Source organism: Myotis yumanensis, unplaced genomic scaffold, assembly GCF_028538775.1.
Source record: "Myotis yumanensis isolate MYYU_CA2020_CCGP unplaced genomic scaffold, mMyoYum1.0.hap1 SCAF_16, whole genome shotgun sequence".
Taxonomy (NCBI): Eukaryota; Metazoa; Chordata; class Mammalia; order Chiroptera; family Vespertilionidae; genus Myotis; species Myotis yumanensis.
In genome coordinates, this window is record NW_027223767.1 from 43,990,623 (window position 1) to 44,006,770 (window position 16,148).

The 16,148-nt window shown below is 57.4% G+C and overlaps 1 protein-coding gene across 3 annotated transcripts in view; it reads left to right on the forward strand.

Moving 5' to 3' along the window:
• The window catches only part of ARHGAP23 (Rho GTPase activating protein 23), a 75,870-nt gene that overhangs the window by 5,440 nt on the left and 54,282 nt on the right, over nucleotides 1-16,148 (forward strand). Inside the window, exon 1 of one of the 3 annotated variants that reach the window (XM_070395191.1) lies at nucleotides 2,627-2,689. The exons of the other annotated variants lie outside the window; for them this stretch is intronic. Coding sequence (XP_070251292.1) covers nucleotides 2,627-2,689 — 63 coding nt within the window. Of the gene's footprint in view, nucleotides 1-2,626; nucleotides 2,690-16,148 lie in introns of those variants that run through there. 3 annotated transcript variants of the gene reach the window in all.

Consider the following 16,148-nt stretch of genomic DNA (forward strand, 5'->3'; position numbering starts at 1 on the left):
CCCCCCCAGCATCAAGCCACAGTGGTCATGGCACATCTTCTCTAGAATCCCTGCTCCAAGCCAGGCTAAAATCGAAGTGCCTCGGGCCCAGTCACTCCAGGGTCATATCCCCACCGGTGTTTCCTTCCTCATCCCTCCGTGCTTCCTGTCCACATGCCCCCTGCTTGGCTCCAGCCACACCCACACCCTAGTGGGCTCCCTCCTGCTTCCCTGCCTTTGTCCATGATAGTCCTTTTCCCGGGAGTGCTTTTCCCCCATTCCCCCTCCTGCCCACAAGCCATCCATGGAGCCCTTAACAACCCAAGGCCACCTCCTCCTGGGAGCCTTCCTCTGCTTCTCCAGCCTTGCCTTGCTCCTCACACTAGAGTCAGGATTGGTGAGACCCAGCCCCCTCAAGGGAAGGAGCTAGGCTTGTCTCTAGATCCCAAGGGGCCACCTCCACTCCCCCATTTCCTCGTGCTTAGGGCTCCCAATAAACAATTGTGAATGAAGAAAGGTGCTTGGGTTGGGAGGGGAGTTTAGAAAGAGTATAAGGAAGATCCTTAGTGAAGGAACCCTCCACCCCATGTTGGGCTTTACTGCCTGAAACCCCAGAAAAAGAGCACGCCAGGAAGACAGTAGCTTTGGGGGTGGATGGTGGGATGCAGGCAGTGAGATGCGGGAGTCAGGGGCTGGGGAGCCAGGATGGAGAGGACGGAGGGGAGGAAGAGGTACTAGAGAAGATGGATGGGGAGGGCTGGGACAGGATGGGGGTGCGGGTCAAGGTGCAGGAAGAGGTGGGAAGGGCAGCAGGGTGGGGGCAGAGCACACTTTCTGGGAAGTGGGGGAGGTGAGTGCCGTGCATTGTGGAGGGAGAAACTGCCTGCCGGCCAGTGTGAGCTCATTTCCTCTCGCCGCCTCCTGCAGTGTCTGAGGGTATCAGGCTCTGGAAAAAGTGAGCCAGGGGCCTCCCAGGGGCCACCACGCTCCGCCCCTCCCCCACAGCCTCAGTTCAGTCTGGATCTCAGATGCCAGGGCTTCCCCCTTTACACGGACAACCCATTTGTTGAGAGGAACGGTCCCCTGAGCCAGGGTGGCAGCAGACTTTGGGCCACTGGAGCTACAGGGCGGAAAGAATCAGAAACAGGAACCCGGGTGAAGATGAAGCAAAAATATACAGTGTGATGGATTACAGTCAGATAGTAGGAGGGACTTCTCGGGAGCGGGGGGTGTGGTGGATAATTCTGGCTGCACCTGACCTCGATGAAGAGCGGTGGGGAGGGAAGAGGGGTCATTACTGCCCCTCTGTCATTAGAAGAGCACCCGTTCCATTGACGTCCTGGGGATTTAAAATAAATTAAATGAAACATAAGATTTCAAAGCAAGTCAGTGTCTCCTTCCTCAGGTTCACAGGAGCAGGGATGGCCTTGATCCCCATCAGAGGTGAAGGGGTGGGGGGCTGGGGCTGATCTGCTCTCAGGAGTCAAGGTGGAGGCTGTAGGAGTCTTGCCCCAGAAGGAGTGGGTGATTCCAAAGGACGCAGAGTTGGCCTTCCCCCTCTCCTCACAGGCCTCATCCAAGTCATATTCCATCTATCGGTCGCTCTCCCTTCCTTTCTCCATAGTCCGTAAACTGCAAGAGGCCATGGGGAAGAGGTGAGCATGGGCTGGAGGAAGTGGGAGGTAGGAAGGATGTTGGACAGCAGAGAAGACGACCCCTCAGAAATGAAGGACCGAGGGACTGAGCCCTCCTGGGTCGGCTAGAGGGGTCCTGCTTGGGGGACAGAAACAGGAGGAACCGGCTCAGAACCCCAGTGGCTCTTCGGGCCCAACTCAGAGTGAAGCAGGGTCGCTTGTGCCTGGGGGGCCTGAGGGGTCTCTGCTCTCACGGCTGCCTGCTGTGGGGAAGGTCTCCGAGCTGCCGAGAGGCCTGAGCCGCAGGCTGGCTGCGCCGGAGTCCGAGGGCTGGGGTGCCTGCCAGCCTCTCTCCTGCAGCCTCCGTTCCGGCCTCTGTAAGGTCCTGGGCGAGACCCTGACTTGGGAGGGGGTGTGAGCCTGCGGGGAGCCCCTGCAGGTTCCCCTCCGGAACCCTCGGCCACACGGGCATCGCCATCCCTGCCCTTGTCTCAGCTTCCTTGAGTCTCGGGATGGAAAGTTCCCGAAGCTTGTTTCTGTCTTTCCCTCCCATCCACCCCAGGTCTTCCATCTCTGTCTCTGGCTTTCCCGGCCTCTCTCGGGCTTTCTCTGTCTCTGTTCCTTACGTCTCTGTCTAGCTGCGTTTCCCTCTGCCTCCCTTTCCCTTCGTGCCTCGCTCACGCCCCCTCCATGTGCCAGTTCTGGGTTCTGTGCCCTCGTCCCCTTTCCTGGGCCGGCCCGGATCACCGTCTGTTGGGGCCGGTCCCGGGAGGCTGGCCCGGACGGTCTCCCGGAGACCATCGCCCCGGCCCAGCCTGCGCTCTGCCCTCCAGCTCCGGGGCCAGGGCGGACCTGCCCGCGCCCCTCTCCCCATGCGGTGCCCGGCGGGGAGGCGGCGCGTGCGCCCCGTCGGGAGCTCAGGGGGCGGAGCGAAGGGGCGGCCCCGCCCCCCTCGGGTCCCAGCCCGCGCGCCCCCAACAGCGCCCCGGCCGCAGAGTCGCCGCTGCCGCCCGATGAATGGAGTCGCTTTCTGCCTGGTCGGGATCCCGCCCCGCTCGGAGCCCCGGCCCCCCCAGGTGAGGCCCTCGGCCAGGGGAGGGGGTGGTCCGGGCACTGCCGGGGCTGGCGGTGGGCCCGGGTCGCGGCGCCCCTGCTCGGCGGGCACAACGCAGGGCGCACGGCGCGGGCACGGCGGGCACGGCCGCGGGGGATACCGGCTGGCGGGGGGCCGGGGGGCGGAGGGGGCGGGGGGCAGAGCGAGAGTTGCCCTGGGCAGGAGGTGGGGCCGGAGGACGGTAGGCCGGGGGCCGGGACTCCCGGGGCGGCCAGGGCAGGGGGCACGGGCCGGGGCGGCCGTGCCCGGACCCCGGCGGCTGGCCAGCGGGGGCGGGAGGTCCGTGCCTTTTGTCCGGGTTTTTCAGGCGGGGCGCCCGCCGCTGCTTCCTCTGCCCGAGTTTTCGTTTTCCGTTGGCGAGGCCCCGGCACAGCTGGAGGGAGAGGGAGTGGGGGAGGGAGTTCCCGGAGCGGGACGTCCTTGACTGCGGCGGCCGGACACCCCCTCCCCGCGCCACACTCGCCCCCCGCCGGGCCGGACGGCGCAGCGAACTGCCTGGCGCGAGTCCGCCGCGCCCCCCTACCTCCCGGGGTCCCGAGGAAGAGAAATGGGTTCGGGACCCCTGGTCCCCTCGGACTGGCCGTGGGTGGGTCTGGTCGCGGGGTGCCAGGGGATTACTCAGCGCTGGGCCGCTTTGCTTGGGTTCTTTCATCTGCCAGCTGCTGAGGGTGGGGAGGGGCCGGCGGGGGCCTCCGGGCCCCATCCGGTCAGCCCCCTCCTGCCGAGCCCGGCTGCCCGGTCCGCCGGGGCACCCACACATGCCCTCCTCCCCTTCCCGAGCTGAAGGATCGAACACCGTCAGGCCAGTCTGTTCTTTGGGCTTGGAAAGGAGGTTCCCTGGGGGTCTATGTTGGGGTCAAGGTCCGGGCTGAGGCCTCTTCCTCCTCTGACAGGGCTGGGGGCCACAGGGGTGCTCCTCCCAGCCCTCCCCCCAGAGGAAAGCTGGGGTCTAGCGCTTTGCAAACTCGGAGACACTCTGGAGACTGCTGAGTGTCTCGGGAGCTGGAGGGATGTGTGCTCACTTCTCCCGGACTCCCCCTCCGCCGCTCAGCCAAAGTGCTCCTAATTACAAACTTGAAATTCAGGATGGACAGGGGGTGGGGGTGGGGGTGGAGGTCATTAACCCTGAGTCCCTTGGATTACACTCCTCCACCACCACCACCACCACCACCAGCACATCATCTCTCTCCTCTGCCCTCTCACCCCCACCCTTACCCTGTGGCCCAGCTTGGGGTGGATGGCTTTGACCCCATGTTCTCCCCCTGTGCCAGGGCAACAGTCCCATTCCCAAAAGCGGCCGCTCTCTCGCTGAGATGCTGCGTTCGATGTGAATCTCGACTCCATAACCTCATTTCACCTCCAAACATCACTCAAAGGTTCCCAACCTCAGCCTCTTCCACTTGCTCACATGGTGGTTGAGTCCACCCCCAAGGGGCTAGGAGTTCCCAGTTTCTGCATCCCAGGCCCCCCAGTCTCTTGATGGGAGTCACAAGATGAAAACTTTTCGGAGGACAGCGTTATGAGGAAGGTGGCTTTAGGACACCATGGGGAATGGGGCCGGCTTCTGAGGATCCCAGTCCAAGCAGAGAGGGAAGGGGCCTGGGGAATAGGCCCTGTGTCTGGGCCGCCTGGATGGAGTCTGTGCTCCCTCCTCAGGCTGACCCTGAGCTCACGGGAAGGGGGAGCAGGAGGCCAGTCTGGTCCTCCAGGGGTGCAGCATTTTTGGCATGAATGGGCGTGGGGGTGAGGGCAGGTGTCGGTACAGGACAGGGCAGTGCAGGAGTGGGCAGAGGCACGTATTGCTTCATCCTTCATTGCAGGGATTCTTAGAAGGATTTCATGATGTGCGTGGTTAAGAGAGTACAAAGGAGGAGAATGGAATCAGTTACAACAGGAGGGATTGCAGTTAGCTCTTGGGGAGAACTTCCGGGGAGAGGCTTCAGAGCTGCAGCATCCCAGGCTAGCCTGGAGCACCATGCCGGGAACTTTCCTCCACGATAGCGGGTCTGGTAGATTCTGGTGGAGGTGGATTCCAGTGCAGAAATACAGAGCGATTCATAGGGGATCAAATATAGTCAAACGAGCATATACATTCGTGCCCCCAAAGATGTGTTTTTAAGGAGGGGGAGTTTCTTTCATAGTACAGCTGACAGCTAAGACATGGGCCAGGATTTGTATCAATGACCTCATTTAATTTTCACAACACAACCATGAGGTGTGGTACCATCATTCCCATTTTACAGTTGAGGGCACTGAGGCACACAGAGCTAATAGCTTGAACAAAATCACATCACTAAGAGGTGGCAGAGCCGGGGTAGGGTCCCGGCAATCCGGCTGGAGTCCATCCTCTCACCCTGCTATCCCTCGTCTCAGGACCTGCCTTGTCCTGCTGTCATTCGCACCCCAAAGCTGGGTCCATCTTGGACACAGCCCAAGATCAAGGTCAACCTCTTGCTAGATTGGAGCTTGGTGGTTTTTCTTTCAGTTGGCACAGGGATGGGCACAAGAGGCCTCAGGGTGGCGAGGCCTCAGGTGTCCATGGTTGGTGGGTGGGGAATCAGCTCATTTACCCCTCCAACCCCCAGGCCCCATGCCAGCCCATAGACTTGGTCATGGTTCGGTTCATTGGTGTTTTCCTTCCAAAGGGACATCAGCCCTGGTCTGCTGGTTCAAAGGTGAGATATTGGCTTGGTCAGGGATTTGGATAAAGCCTGGGCTTAATTATCCTGCTCTCTCTCCCTCCCCAGAGAGAGAGCCATGAATAGGGCCTGTGGGAGCTGGCGCTGCCTTGCCCCTAGCACCCCCACCCCTTCCAACAACCCGCCTTTAGATCCAGGCCCCCTGTTCCATGTGAAATTGTGCCAGCTCATCAGCAGGGCAGTGCCAGTTAGTGCCAGGCAGGCATCTTCTCCCCACCGCCTCGGTGGGACAGCAGGCTGGGGTGGCCTTGGGACTGGACTTTGGGGCCCTATGGGGGTGGAGCATAGTCATCAGCTGTCAGTGTGGGTCAGGACCAGAGGGGTCTTCTTGTCCATCTCCCTCCTGCTCCAGTGGGGAAACTGAGGTCAGAGAGTGCCCAACGTCAGGTGGCCGGTGAGCGGTGGACATGAACCCAGGTGTTCTGATTGCTGGCCCCCAGGCCATGCCTTTCCATGCACAGTTGGTTCTGTCCTTAGTGTCCCCCTCGGTGCCGGGTTCTGGGACCAGGCCCAGGAGGGAGAAGGGAGGGCGGAGAGGAGCAAGGATGAGTGGACAATGTGTCCCGTTCATCTCCGTGTCTCCAGTGGCCAGCACAGTGCCTGGCACAGAGTGATTCTCCATAAATGTTTGTGAAGTGCAGGCCAGGGAGCAGCCCCTCCCCTGGCCTCCCAGGGTGCACCGTGCCTAGCTCTGCCACTGGCATTGTGACCGTCGGTCTACAAGTCAGTCTCCCCGACCAGACTGGCATTATCTGAGGGCAAGAAAAATAATAGCAACTACTTCCGAAGTGCTTACCACTCTAGGTAGGTACAGTATCATCATCCACACAAAGAAACTGGCACAAAAAGATTACATGGCTTCCTCATGGCACTCAGCTGGTGGCAGAGCTAAGGAGTTGACCTTGCTCTTGACCTCGTTCCAGGCAGGCCCAGAGGTGTCCTGTTTATCTCGGTATCCACAGAGCCTGGCCAGAGCAGTGCTGTTTGTTGACTGACTGAATGACTGACAGTGTATGGAAAACCACAGAATTCGATCATCTAACCCTGTGGAAGTAGCTGGGATTGGAGTTTTGGGAAGGCAGCCGAGAAGTGCATTACTGTGTTATCTGCGCCAGGAGTGCCTGAGCCAAACCTAGAAAGAAAAGGAAAGCTCACCCACACCCTGTCACCAATGCCTTCCACCACTTAAACGGGGGCCACTGGGGGCCCCCAGTCCTCTGGCTTTTCTCTTGCCCTCTCTCCCTCCCTTCTTCTCCCAGAGTTCCAAGGGGACAGTGCTGGGCAGTGGGCACATGGCAAAAGACTACAGATTGGATTAAAGAGGCCTGTTCCTCTTTTCTCTCTCTGGCCCTGAGATGTTCAGCTTAATAGTTGGAGGGCGCACGGAGTGTTTGGTTTGGGCAGGGCCTGTCATAGCCATCAGTTTTCTATGTCTGACAGGAAGAGGTATTGGACTCCCGGTCCTAAACCCTATGATGGCCAGGGTCATTCCTCCAACCTGCTCAAACCTGTGTGCTCCTGGGCAGGTGACTGCTTCCCCTCTGACTCCCCCTGCTCCCCATTTGCTGGTTTGAATGAACATCAGACTCCATCACCAGGTCACACTGGATGTACTGACAAAGGCTGGTGGGGAGCTGGACTGGGAAAAAAGAAGACTCGGTGTCGGGAGGTGCCTGGGCACACTGGGAGGTAGGCTGAATGCCTGGGCCCTGACTTCAGCCTTGCTGAAGTTCAGATTTCAGCCCTACCCCTTGTTCACTATGTGACCTTAGCCAAGTTCATTGTTTTTTGGCCTCAGTTTTCTTGTCCCTGAAATAATCCCTCAAAATTGTTTTGGATTAAATGAGGTAATATAGGTAAAGTGGCTGACATTTGGTAATCTGAACTCTTAGTAGCAACTGTGATTAAACAAACAATAATCAATGGATGGAAATGAGAACAACATACTTTGGGCTCAATAGAGGGAACCCTTTATGGCCTGAGTAATCTGAAGAGGAAATGAGCTGCCCCTGGAGGTGATGAGGGCCCCAATCAGAGGAGGTGAGCAAGCTCCGGCTGGACTGGAGAGAATTCAGGCACTGGTGAGAGGTTAACACAGAAAACCTGAAGGGCTCGGCTCTGGGATTAGCGCCGGGTGGTAGGGAATCAGAGGAGCAGGTGGAACCTGGTTCCTGCTCTCAGGGACTGGAGAGAGGAATGCGAGGTTCGAGGCTGTGCTGTGAGGTCCCTCCAAGCACAGGGAGTCCTGGAAGACTTCCTGGAGAAGGCCTGTAAGCATGGGCTTGGTTCTGATGGGTGGGAGGCCCTGGCAGGCCTGCAAAGGGCTTGGTGGTTGAGGGGCGGCGAGGCCCCAAGGCTGCCTCCACATTCTGGCTGCCCGAGGGGGTGGGTGTTTGGTGGTGGTGGTGGTCATGGGGGAGCTGGTAGCTCCTTGTCTCCCAGTCTCTCTTGGAGGAGGGACCAGGGCTACTCCCAGTGGCAGAGAGCAAGGGCCTGTAAGGAGCGGAACTGGGGAAAGAAAGACTTCTTATGCCCAGTGCATTTGGGGGCGTCTGGGGGTCGGAGGAACAGTGGAGCCTTTGTCCCCAGCCGCCGGGAATCTGGCCGAGGAGCCAGCCCTGGGTCTGGCTGGGCTCTCACAGGCAGGTCCTCTTTGAAGTGACCCTTTCAAAGCTCAGCCTGAACCCCTGGGTGGAGAGACAGCTTGGGGCGGGGTGCAAGGATGACGGATCTGCAAGCCAAGGATGCAAGCAGATGCAGTGCCTTTGGGCAGCAGGCTGGCGGGAGGTGTGTGGGCTGGAGGAATGTGGCCAGGCTGGGGGCACTTGTGGGAGGACAACCGACCCGGGGTCTTGGCCTCCAAGTGGGAGGTCAATATAGGGAAGGGCAGAGTTCATTTTGGCCCCGCTAAAGGTTCATTTGGCTCCTATCATGATTTCTGTCTCACTCTGGGCTCCTAAATTCATAGCTTCTTTCTCTTTTTTAATTTCCTCAGAGTGTGAGAGTTCCTTGGAGAGATTGGGGGATGGGGTAGGGGGGATGTGAGACTTAGAGCCCTAGGTAAGAGAGAGGGGTAGAGATCTGGGTCATCAGAGCTTTTCCTGCTCCTGAGAGCCCCCAAAAGGCTGAAAGGGGGGGCTGAAGTGGAGACTCCCACCCTCCACCACAGAGATCCCCTCATTCTCCGTGGGGAGGAACATCTGGATTGTTCTCCCAAAGAGAGAGGGGGGTGGAGGGTGGGGAGAGAAGTTCTCTGAGAGGGAACATCTTCAAAAGTTTCAGCTGGTGCCCTGGCTGGTTAGGCTCAGTGGACAGAGCGTCAGCCTGTGGACAGAAGGGTCCCGGGTTCGATTCCAGTCAAGGGCACATGCCCAGGTTGCAGGCTCCATCCCCAGTGTGGGGCGTGCAGGAGGCAGCCTATCTATGATTCTCTCTCATCATTGATGTTTCTATCACTCTCTCCCTCTCCCTTCCTCTCTGAAACCAATCAAAATGTTTAAAAAAAAGTTTTAACAGGAGATAGGCCACCCCTACTTCCCTTCTTCTCCATTTGACTCATGGGGAAACTGAGGCCCGGAGACAGGACAAGGAGGCAGAGGCAGAGGGCAAGGGAGCGGCAAAAGTGGGAGGAAGAGGGAGGATGGGAGCCCGCTGAGAAGGGATCTCGGGTGGTTGAGTTACAGTCCAAGCTGGTCTCTTCTGACCCGCTGTGATTCCATGAAAGGAGGGAGGGGAGGAGTGGGTTTCTGTTAGTTTTGTTTGTTTGTTTTTTATTGAGTAGTGGACAGTGGAGCCTCTGGCCGCCCAGGTGAGAACCTATCCTGATGCTGTTTTCTAGTTCATGCCCCCACACCCCAATCTCTCGGTGGCATCATGGCACTCTCTGTACTTGGGAAGATTCTTCTAAATCTCCCTTACCTCTTCCGAGGAAGTGGCCCCGGTTCCTCCTCCAGAGATGGGGAGGAGGGAGCTGAGGGCCCGAGGTCCTGATGGGGCTGCAGGCGGTCCGGGTCCTCTTCCGTATCTTGCACCGGCATCTGCAGAGCTGAGCCCTCATTAGCTGTAATGAAGCCTTGGCACTGTGCCCCCCTCTGCCCTGCAGCACCTGGCGGGGATGATGGGGCAGCTGAGGTTGGGCCTAGAGACCAGGAGGAGGGTGGGATGTCTGTAAAAGGAAAGAGAGGGAGTCAGGAAAGGGGGGCCATGCAACAGGCTAGGGCTGCTGACAGAGGAAGAGGCACATATATCACCTGACCTATGAACCAGGAGGTCATATACCTGGGCACATGCCCGGGGTTACAGGCTTGATCCCCAGTGATTCTCTTTCATCATTGATGCTTCAATCTTTCACTCCCCCTCCCCTCCTCTCTGAAATCAATAAAAAAATATATATATATATATATATTTTTTTTATTGATTTCAGAGAGGAAGGGAGAGGGAGAGAGAGATAGAAACATCAATGATAAGAGAATCATTGATTGGCTGCCTCCTGCACACCCCACTGGGGATCGAGCCTGCAACCCAGGCATGTGCCTTTGGCCAGAATCAAACCTGGGACCTTTCAGTCCACAGGCCAACACTTTACCCACTGAGCCAAACCGGCTAGGGCTAATATATATATTTTTAATGTAAAAAAAAAAAGGCACACATCCCCCTTTCCTTCCCCACTGGGACCTTTGCCTTGCCAGTGGCTCCCGGATGCTTGGGTCCCACGGTGCTAGGGAGAGTGTTATCTGGGAGACGGGTGTGGCCCAGGAGCATTAAGGACATTCCCAGGCCTGGCTTCAGCCTGGGGCAGGAGAAGGACCTGACTCCAGAGATTGGCGGTTCTGTGCCTGAGAAAACTAGGCAGCAGCCAGATCTCCATGCCAACCGGCCGTGGTTCATTTGGTGATGACTCCTGTGCCCTCTCATTTCCCGTGTTTCAGGCTCCCTGTGGGTCTTGGGATCTGGATGAAAAAGACACAACCCGGCTCTCAAGGGGGTTCTTGTCTGTTTTTCCTCCACCCAACAGCTCCACTGAGATTTTATAACCACAGGTTCTGAGATTTGCATCTACACTGTCTGCCAGTCCAGAACACTCCTTGACACCCTCTGTCAAAAATATTACAGCGCGGCCAGCGTGGCTCAGTGGTTGAGCATCGACCTGTGAACCAAGACGTTGAGGTTCAATTCGGGTCAGGGCACATGCCTGGGTTTCGGGCTCAATCCCCAGTGTGGGGCATGCAGGAGGCAGCCAATCAATGAATCCCTCCCATCATTGATGTTTCTCTCCTCTCTCTCCCTCTCCCTTCCTCTCTGAAGTCAATTATATATATATATATGTATATATATATATATATACACACACACACACACACACACACATATATATATGTATATATATTAAATTACATAAAAATGATCTGGCATAACTGGGGAGACAGAACCAAAGCAGACACTAGCGAGTATCTTCACTGTGACGTCATTTGAGTGTGAATGTGGCCACAAAGGCGGTAACAGCTGTTTGAAGATGGAAACAGTACGGCTGGGTAGAATCGCTGTAGGAATTGGTTAAAAACCAATTGGCGATGCGATTAATCTCCTTTCTCTCATTTCCTGTTTCCAAGCCTATCGTTGAGGATTCTTTAGTGAAACTTTTTTTCTATGAATTTTCAAGGGTCATTGTGAAGTGGTTATCTATTTATTGATACAAGAGCTGAGACCCTGAGAGGGTAAATAACCCCATCAAAGGTCACCCAGAATCTGAATTTAAGTCTGGATCTTTCTGAATCCTAAGCCTGTCCTGAGTCACGGCTACCTCCCCTGACCAGGAAAAGCCTGCGAGAGGTGGACACTCCCACCTCCCCCACGGAGCCCTGAAATCCAAGCAGGGGTCTGGGTGATGGTGAAGGAGGGGTGGAGGGTGCAGATGCATGATTATATTCTGCTTCTCCACGCCTCCGCTGTGCCTGCTTCTCCTCGTGCCTGCCTAGAGTCTGGGTTTGCCCTTGAGTGGTATGGAGCACCCCAGGGCTCCATCAATCAACATGGGTTGAGCCCCTGGTTCTTCTAAAGATGCTTGAGCTCTGAGGGAAAGAAAGCCTCATTGAGGAAGCAAGGCTGGCCGGGCCTGAAAGATGTCCGCTGGGGCAATAGAGGGGTGGTAGGCATAGAAGGGAGAGATGGGCATTCCAGACCCAGTATGACTTGTTTTCATAGAGACTGTGGAGCCATGGAAGGGTGTCAGGCAGCGGAGACAGCAGACCAGATGATGAGGGATGGAGTTGGGGATGGAGAGGACAGAATAGGAGCAGATACATCACCCTCTTCCCTTTCCAGAAACTTGCCACACCATCTCTTCACCTTCTCTGAATAGCCTTTCCTGTCTTCTCTATTTCTCAAACTCCTATTCATCCTTCAATGCCCAGTTCAAATATCCTTCTCTGTAAAGCACCCCCCCACCCCCAAGTCCTTAGATATATGGGGACTTCCTCCTCTGGGCAGTAGGCTGTAAGCTCCGTGCGGGCAGACTTTGTCTTGTTCACTGAACTATCTCCAACTTCTAGCCCAGGTCCTGTTGACTGAAATTGTTGACTCATGAACTGTATGTTCCCATAGCACCTGGCACTGCATTGTGAGAACCACGTAATAACAACCGGAGTATTGGGTGTCCTAACATTAATTGAGCATTTCAGTGCCAGACATCGCTGTGCTGAGCACTTTACACAAACTGTCTCTTTAATCTTCACAACCGCCCCATGAAGAACAGATTATCCCTGTTTTATAAATGCAGAAAAATAAGCTCAGAGAGGTTCGTCACTAGTTCAGCAACACACAGTTAGGAAGTGGGACCAAGTTGGGACTCTGAGTCCTGTTGGAACTTTTAAACACTACGGTCTGCATCCTCTTTATTTGTTGCATGTCTGTCTCTTTATAAAGTCAGAGACTGTCTTATTAATTTAAAAAAACCCTTGTGGACTACCAAACTAAGGTTTGTTAAGCATCTTGTAGGTGCCAGGCCCTCAGTGACACACAGCCCACGGCTCTGGAATGAAAAAAAAAAGGAGTGGGGCTGAGGTTGACTGACCTGTTGGGGGTACACAGGGGCAGGGCTGGGCTGGGGACTGCTCCCCACCGCGGTCACTGATGGGAAAGGGGGTCCCCAGGCAGGGCAGGTGCAATTCCCAAGGGCCCAACTGTCTAAGCCCACGGAGGCGGAGGCGAGGCTGACCTGGCCCTGGTGGGCAGGGCGGTGTCTGAAGGCAGCAGGCCCTGGCTGAGGGGTGCGAGGCCGCCAGGGCACAGTATCGGTGGAGTCTGAGTCGCGGTGACTCCGGGCTTGGGAACCGCCGCCGCCAGGGAAGCGGAAGAGGGCGGAGGCCCTGCGCGGGGCTGAAGGACCGGCGGGCGGGCGCTCGCTGAGCCTGGTTGAGTGCCCATTGGGCACACGTTCCCAGGCCGGCAAAGACCCGCCAATCAGATACGTCCGCTGCTCCTTATTTGCATGACCACACCCCTCCACTCCGGCCACTCAGGCTTCGCCCCCAAGCGAGCCTCCTCCGACCCCGCCCCTTTTCTGGCCCCTGTGGGCTACCGGGGCTGGCGTGGGAGGGCTGGGGGGGGAGGGGGTGCTGGGGGGGAAGCGGGGGCCGGGGGGTGCTGGGCTGGGGCGGGGGGCGGGGGGGGCTGGGGGGGGAGGGCTGCGGCCGGGGGCTGCCGCGGGGGGCGGGGGGGGTGGGAGGGCTGGGGTGAGGGGAGGGCTGGGGTGAGGGGGAGGGCTGGGGCGGGGGGTGGGGGGGATGCGGCGGGGGGACGAGGGTGTTGGGGAGGTGGGGGCGCTGCGGGCGGGAAGGGCAGACCTAGGCTGCCAGCCTGGCCGGCGCACTATTCATAGCTCTGGGGCTGGCGTGGTTCGCATACTTGGCGTTTCTCCTGTCTGGCTGGCCCGAAGCTGTCGCCCCTTCGCGCTCCTCCCTTTCCTCCTCTCCCTCTGCCTCCCCCCTGCCTTCATCCTCTGCCCATCTTCTTGAAATCTAGAGTCCGCAGGGGGAAACTGAGGCCGTGAGAAGGGGCGTGCCTCTGGGCCGGGCCTGCAGGGAGAAGCTGGTAGTAAGGAGGCTGCAGTGCGGTGGGCCGACCGGGTGCCTGGGCTTGAGTCGGAGCTGTCACTGCTGTGGGACCCTGGCAAGCTCCGACGCTCGCAGTCCGGGAAGCTTCTCAGAAGCAGCCAAGCTGAGACCTGGAGGACAGGGATCCGTTAAGGGAAGACGAGGGACGGGGAGAGACAAGGGTTATATTCCAGAGAGAGGGGCTGTGGATGTGGTGGGCCAGCCCTGAGTGGACAGGACTTGGCCAGCTGGGGCGAGGGGACCGAGGACACTGCAAAGGGGATTGAAGCAGCTTCTCCCCCCCATCCTTATTCCAGCACCCCCACTTTCCGGATCTGGTTCCCACTGAGGAAGGGGTAGGATGCAAAAAAAAAAAAAAAAAAAAATAGACAAAGATCTGAAACAGCCCCAGCACCAGGCAGACACCTCCCAGAGACTCTCTGAGGAGAAGCTCATTCATCCCTTTACGTTCAGAAATGGTTTGCCCAGCGCTCACCTTGTGCCAGGAGCTGGGGATTGGACAGCCAGCAAAGCAGCCGGTCCCTGCCTTCCAGAACTCGCAGTCCTGGGGTGGGGTAGGAAGATGGTCAAAATGACCTCATAATTATATAGACACCAGCTCAAGGTGCTGTGAGGGGTGCAGAGGGACCATCCCTGGTTAGGGGCCCAGAGGAGGTGTCTCTGGGGCAGTGACTTTTTTTTTTCCTCCTGAGAAATACAGGGTGGGTAGTAGTTAGTTAGGGTGTGTGTTGGTGAGGCAGGGAGGGGGCTGGGGAAGAGAAAACAGCATTCCAGAAACAGCATGTGCAAAGGGCCTGAGGCTGGAAGAGTGCCGGGTCCTCAAAGGAACTGGAAGGAGGCCAAGGGAGCTGGAACACAGAGGAAAGGGGTGCGGTGGGCGTGTGGGAGCCTGGAGGCATGTCCCAGGGAGTCTGGTGGCCATACATTAAAGCAGCCAGTCTGGACTGTCGGGGGAGTGGTGGCGGCGACGAGCAGAGCGGTGGACATGGTGAAGCGGATGGACCCAGGAGACGGTTGGAAAGCAGAGCTCACTCTGACGGGTGGAAAGTAGGGCTGGGGCCATAACACCACCCCTTTATCAGTTCCCCAAATGCTTCCCCAGCACCTTGTCAGGCCGCTATCCCCAGCTTCGTTTTGTAGCTGAAGAAATAAGAAAACCCGAGTGACCTTGAGGTCACATAGCTGGAAAGGGCCAGGGCCAGTACCGAGGGCCCGATCCTGGGACAGTGAGTGATCTCTCTCACCAGCCTCCTAGCTCCAGCCCCTAGTGCTCCTGTGGTTTAGCCCAGCATTTCCTACCTAGCACCAGATTGGGGGGTGGGGGCAAGGAGCCAAGATGGTGTGTGTGTGTGTGTGTGTGTGTGTGAGAGAGAGAAGGAGAGAGAGAGAGAGAGAGAGATCCCAAGAGGCTGTTCTGCTCTTAAATGAGGTCATGCATGTGCAGCCTGCCTGGCATGTAGTAAGGACTCAACAACTATTAATATGGGGCCAGGCAAACTGGTGAGGGGTAGGATATAGGGCTGAAGGCACTGCCATCTGTCCTCTTCTGACCACAGAGCCCAGCCCAGAAACCATCTCAGCTCCCTTATGGGCAAGAGCCAGGGAGGTTGTCCCTACAGGGCCACCGTCCCCTCCGCCCTTCCAGCTGCCTCGGGGCATCATGGACTGGGTGAGGGCGAGGTTCAGCTCCTAGGTGGGGTGAAGGGATGACCTGGGCAGGTTGGGCAGGGCCTGGGTGAGGGGGTGGGTGGTTTCAGGGGTGGGGCTGAGAGCCTCTCTTCGCTGGCAGCCCCGGGTGCCCTGAGGGAGACTTTCGGAATCTGCCGAGGCCTGCCCTGGGAGGAGATGTGGTCTCAGCTTGACTAGGACTGAGCTCTCCCCTGAAAAACAAAACAAAACAAAACAACAGTGGGTGCACCTGTTGTCTTTGCCCAGGTGGTCAGACAACAGGCAGATATTCATAGAGAGAGCCACTCCCAGAGTTCTCCCCCCCTCCCCCCATCTCCACTGAAATGGGCGTCCAGTGTGGAGTCTCCGAATGGATATGATGATTTTGGAGAAGAGTCATTGTACGCATTCTCCTGCCTCCAGGAATGACTGCCCTTAACTCGATCTAAGAGGCTCTAGCTCAGCGGCTCTCAACCTGTGGGTCGCGACCCCTTTCACAGGGGTCGCCTAAGACCATCGGAAAACACATATATAATTACAGATTTTTTTTTTGTGATTAATCACTATGCTTTAATTATGTTCAATTTGTAACAATGAAATTGGGGGTCACCACAACACGAGGAACTGTATTAAAGGGTCGCGGCGTTAGGAAGGTTGAGAACCACTGCTCTAGCCTCTCTCCAGTGCTCCTTGACCAGAGGGGGAACCTTCCCAAGGTTCCATAGACCCTGCTCCCGGGAGGAGGTGGAGAGGGGTGGTCCTGGGGTGTGGAGGGGCTGAGGGGACTGGAGGATGAACGGTGAGAGGCAGGGTGGAGGGAATGAGGGCGGTAAGTGTGCTAGTGCTGGGCCAGCAGGGGGCTCTGCTGCACATGGGACCTGCCTGCATGTTTGTCTCGGAGTGTGTGCCTAAGAGAGCATGTGGGAACGGGAACTTCTGTGTG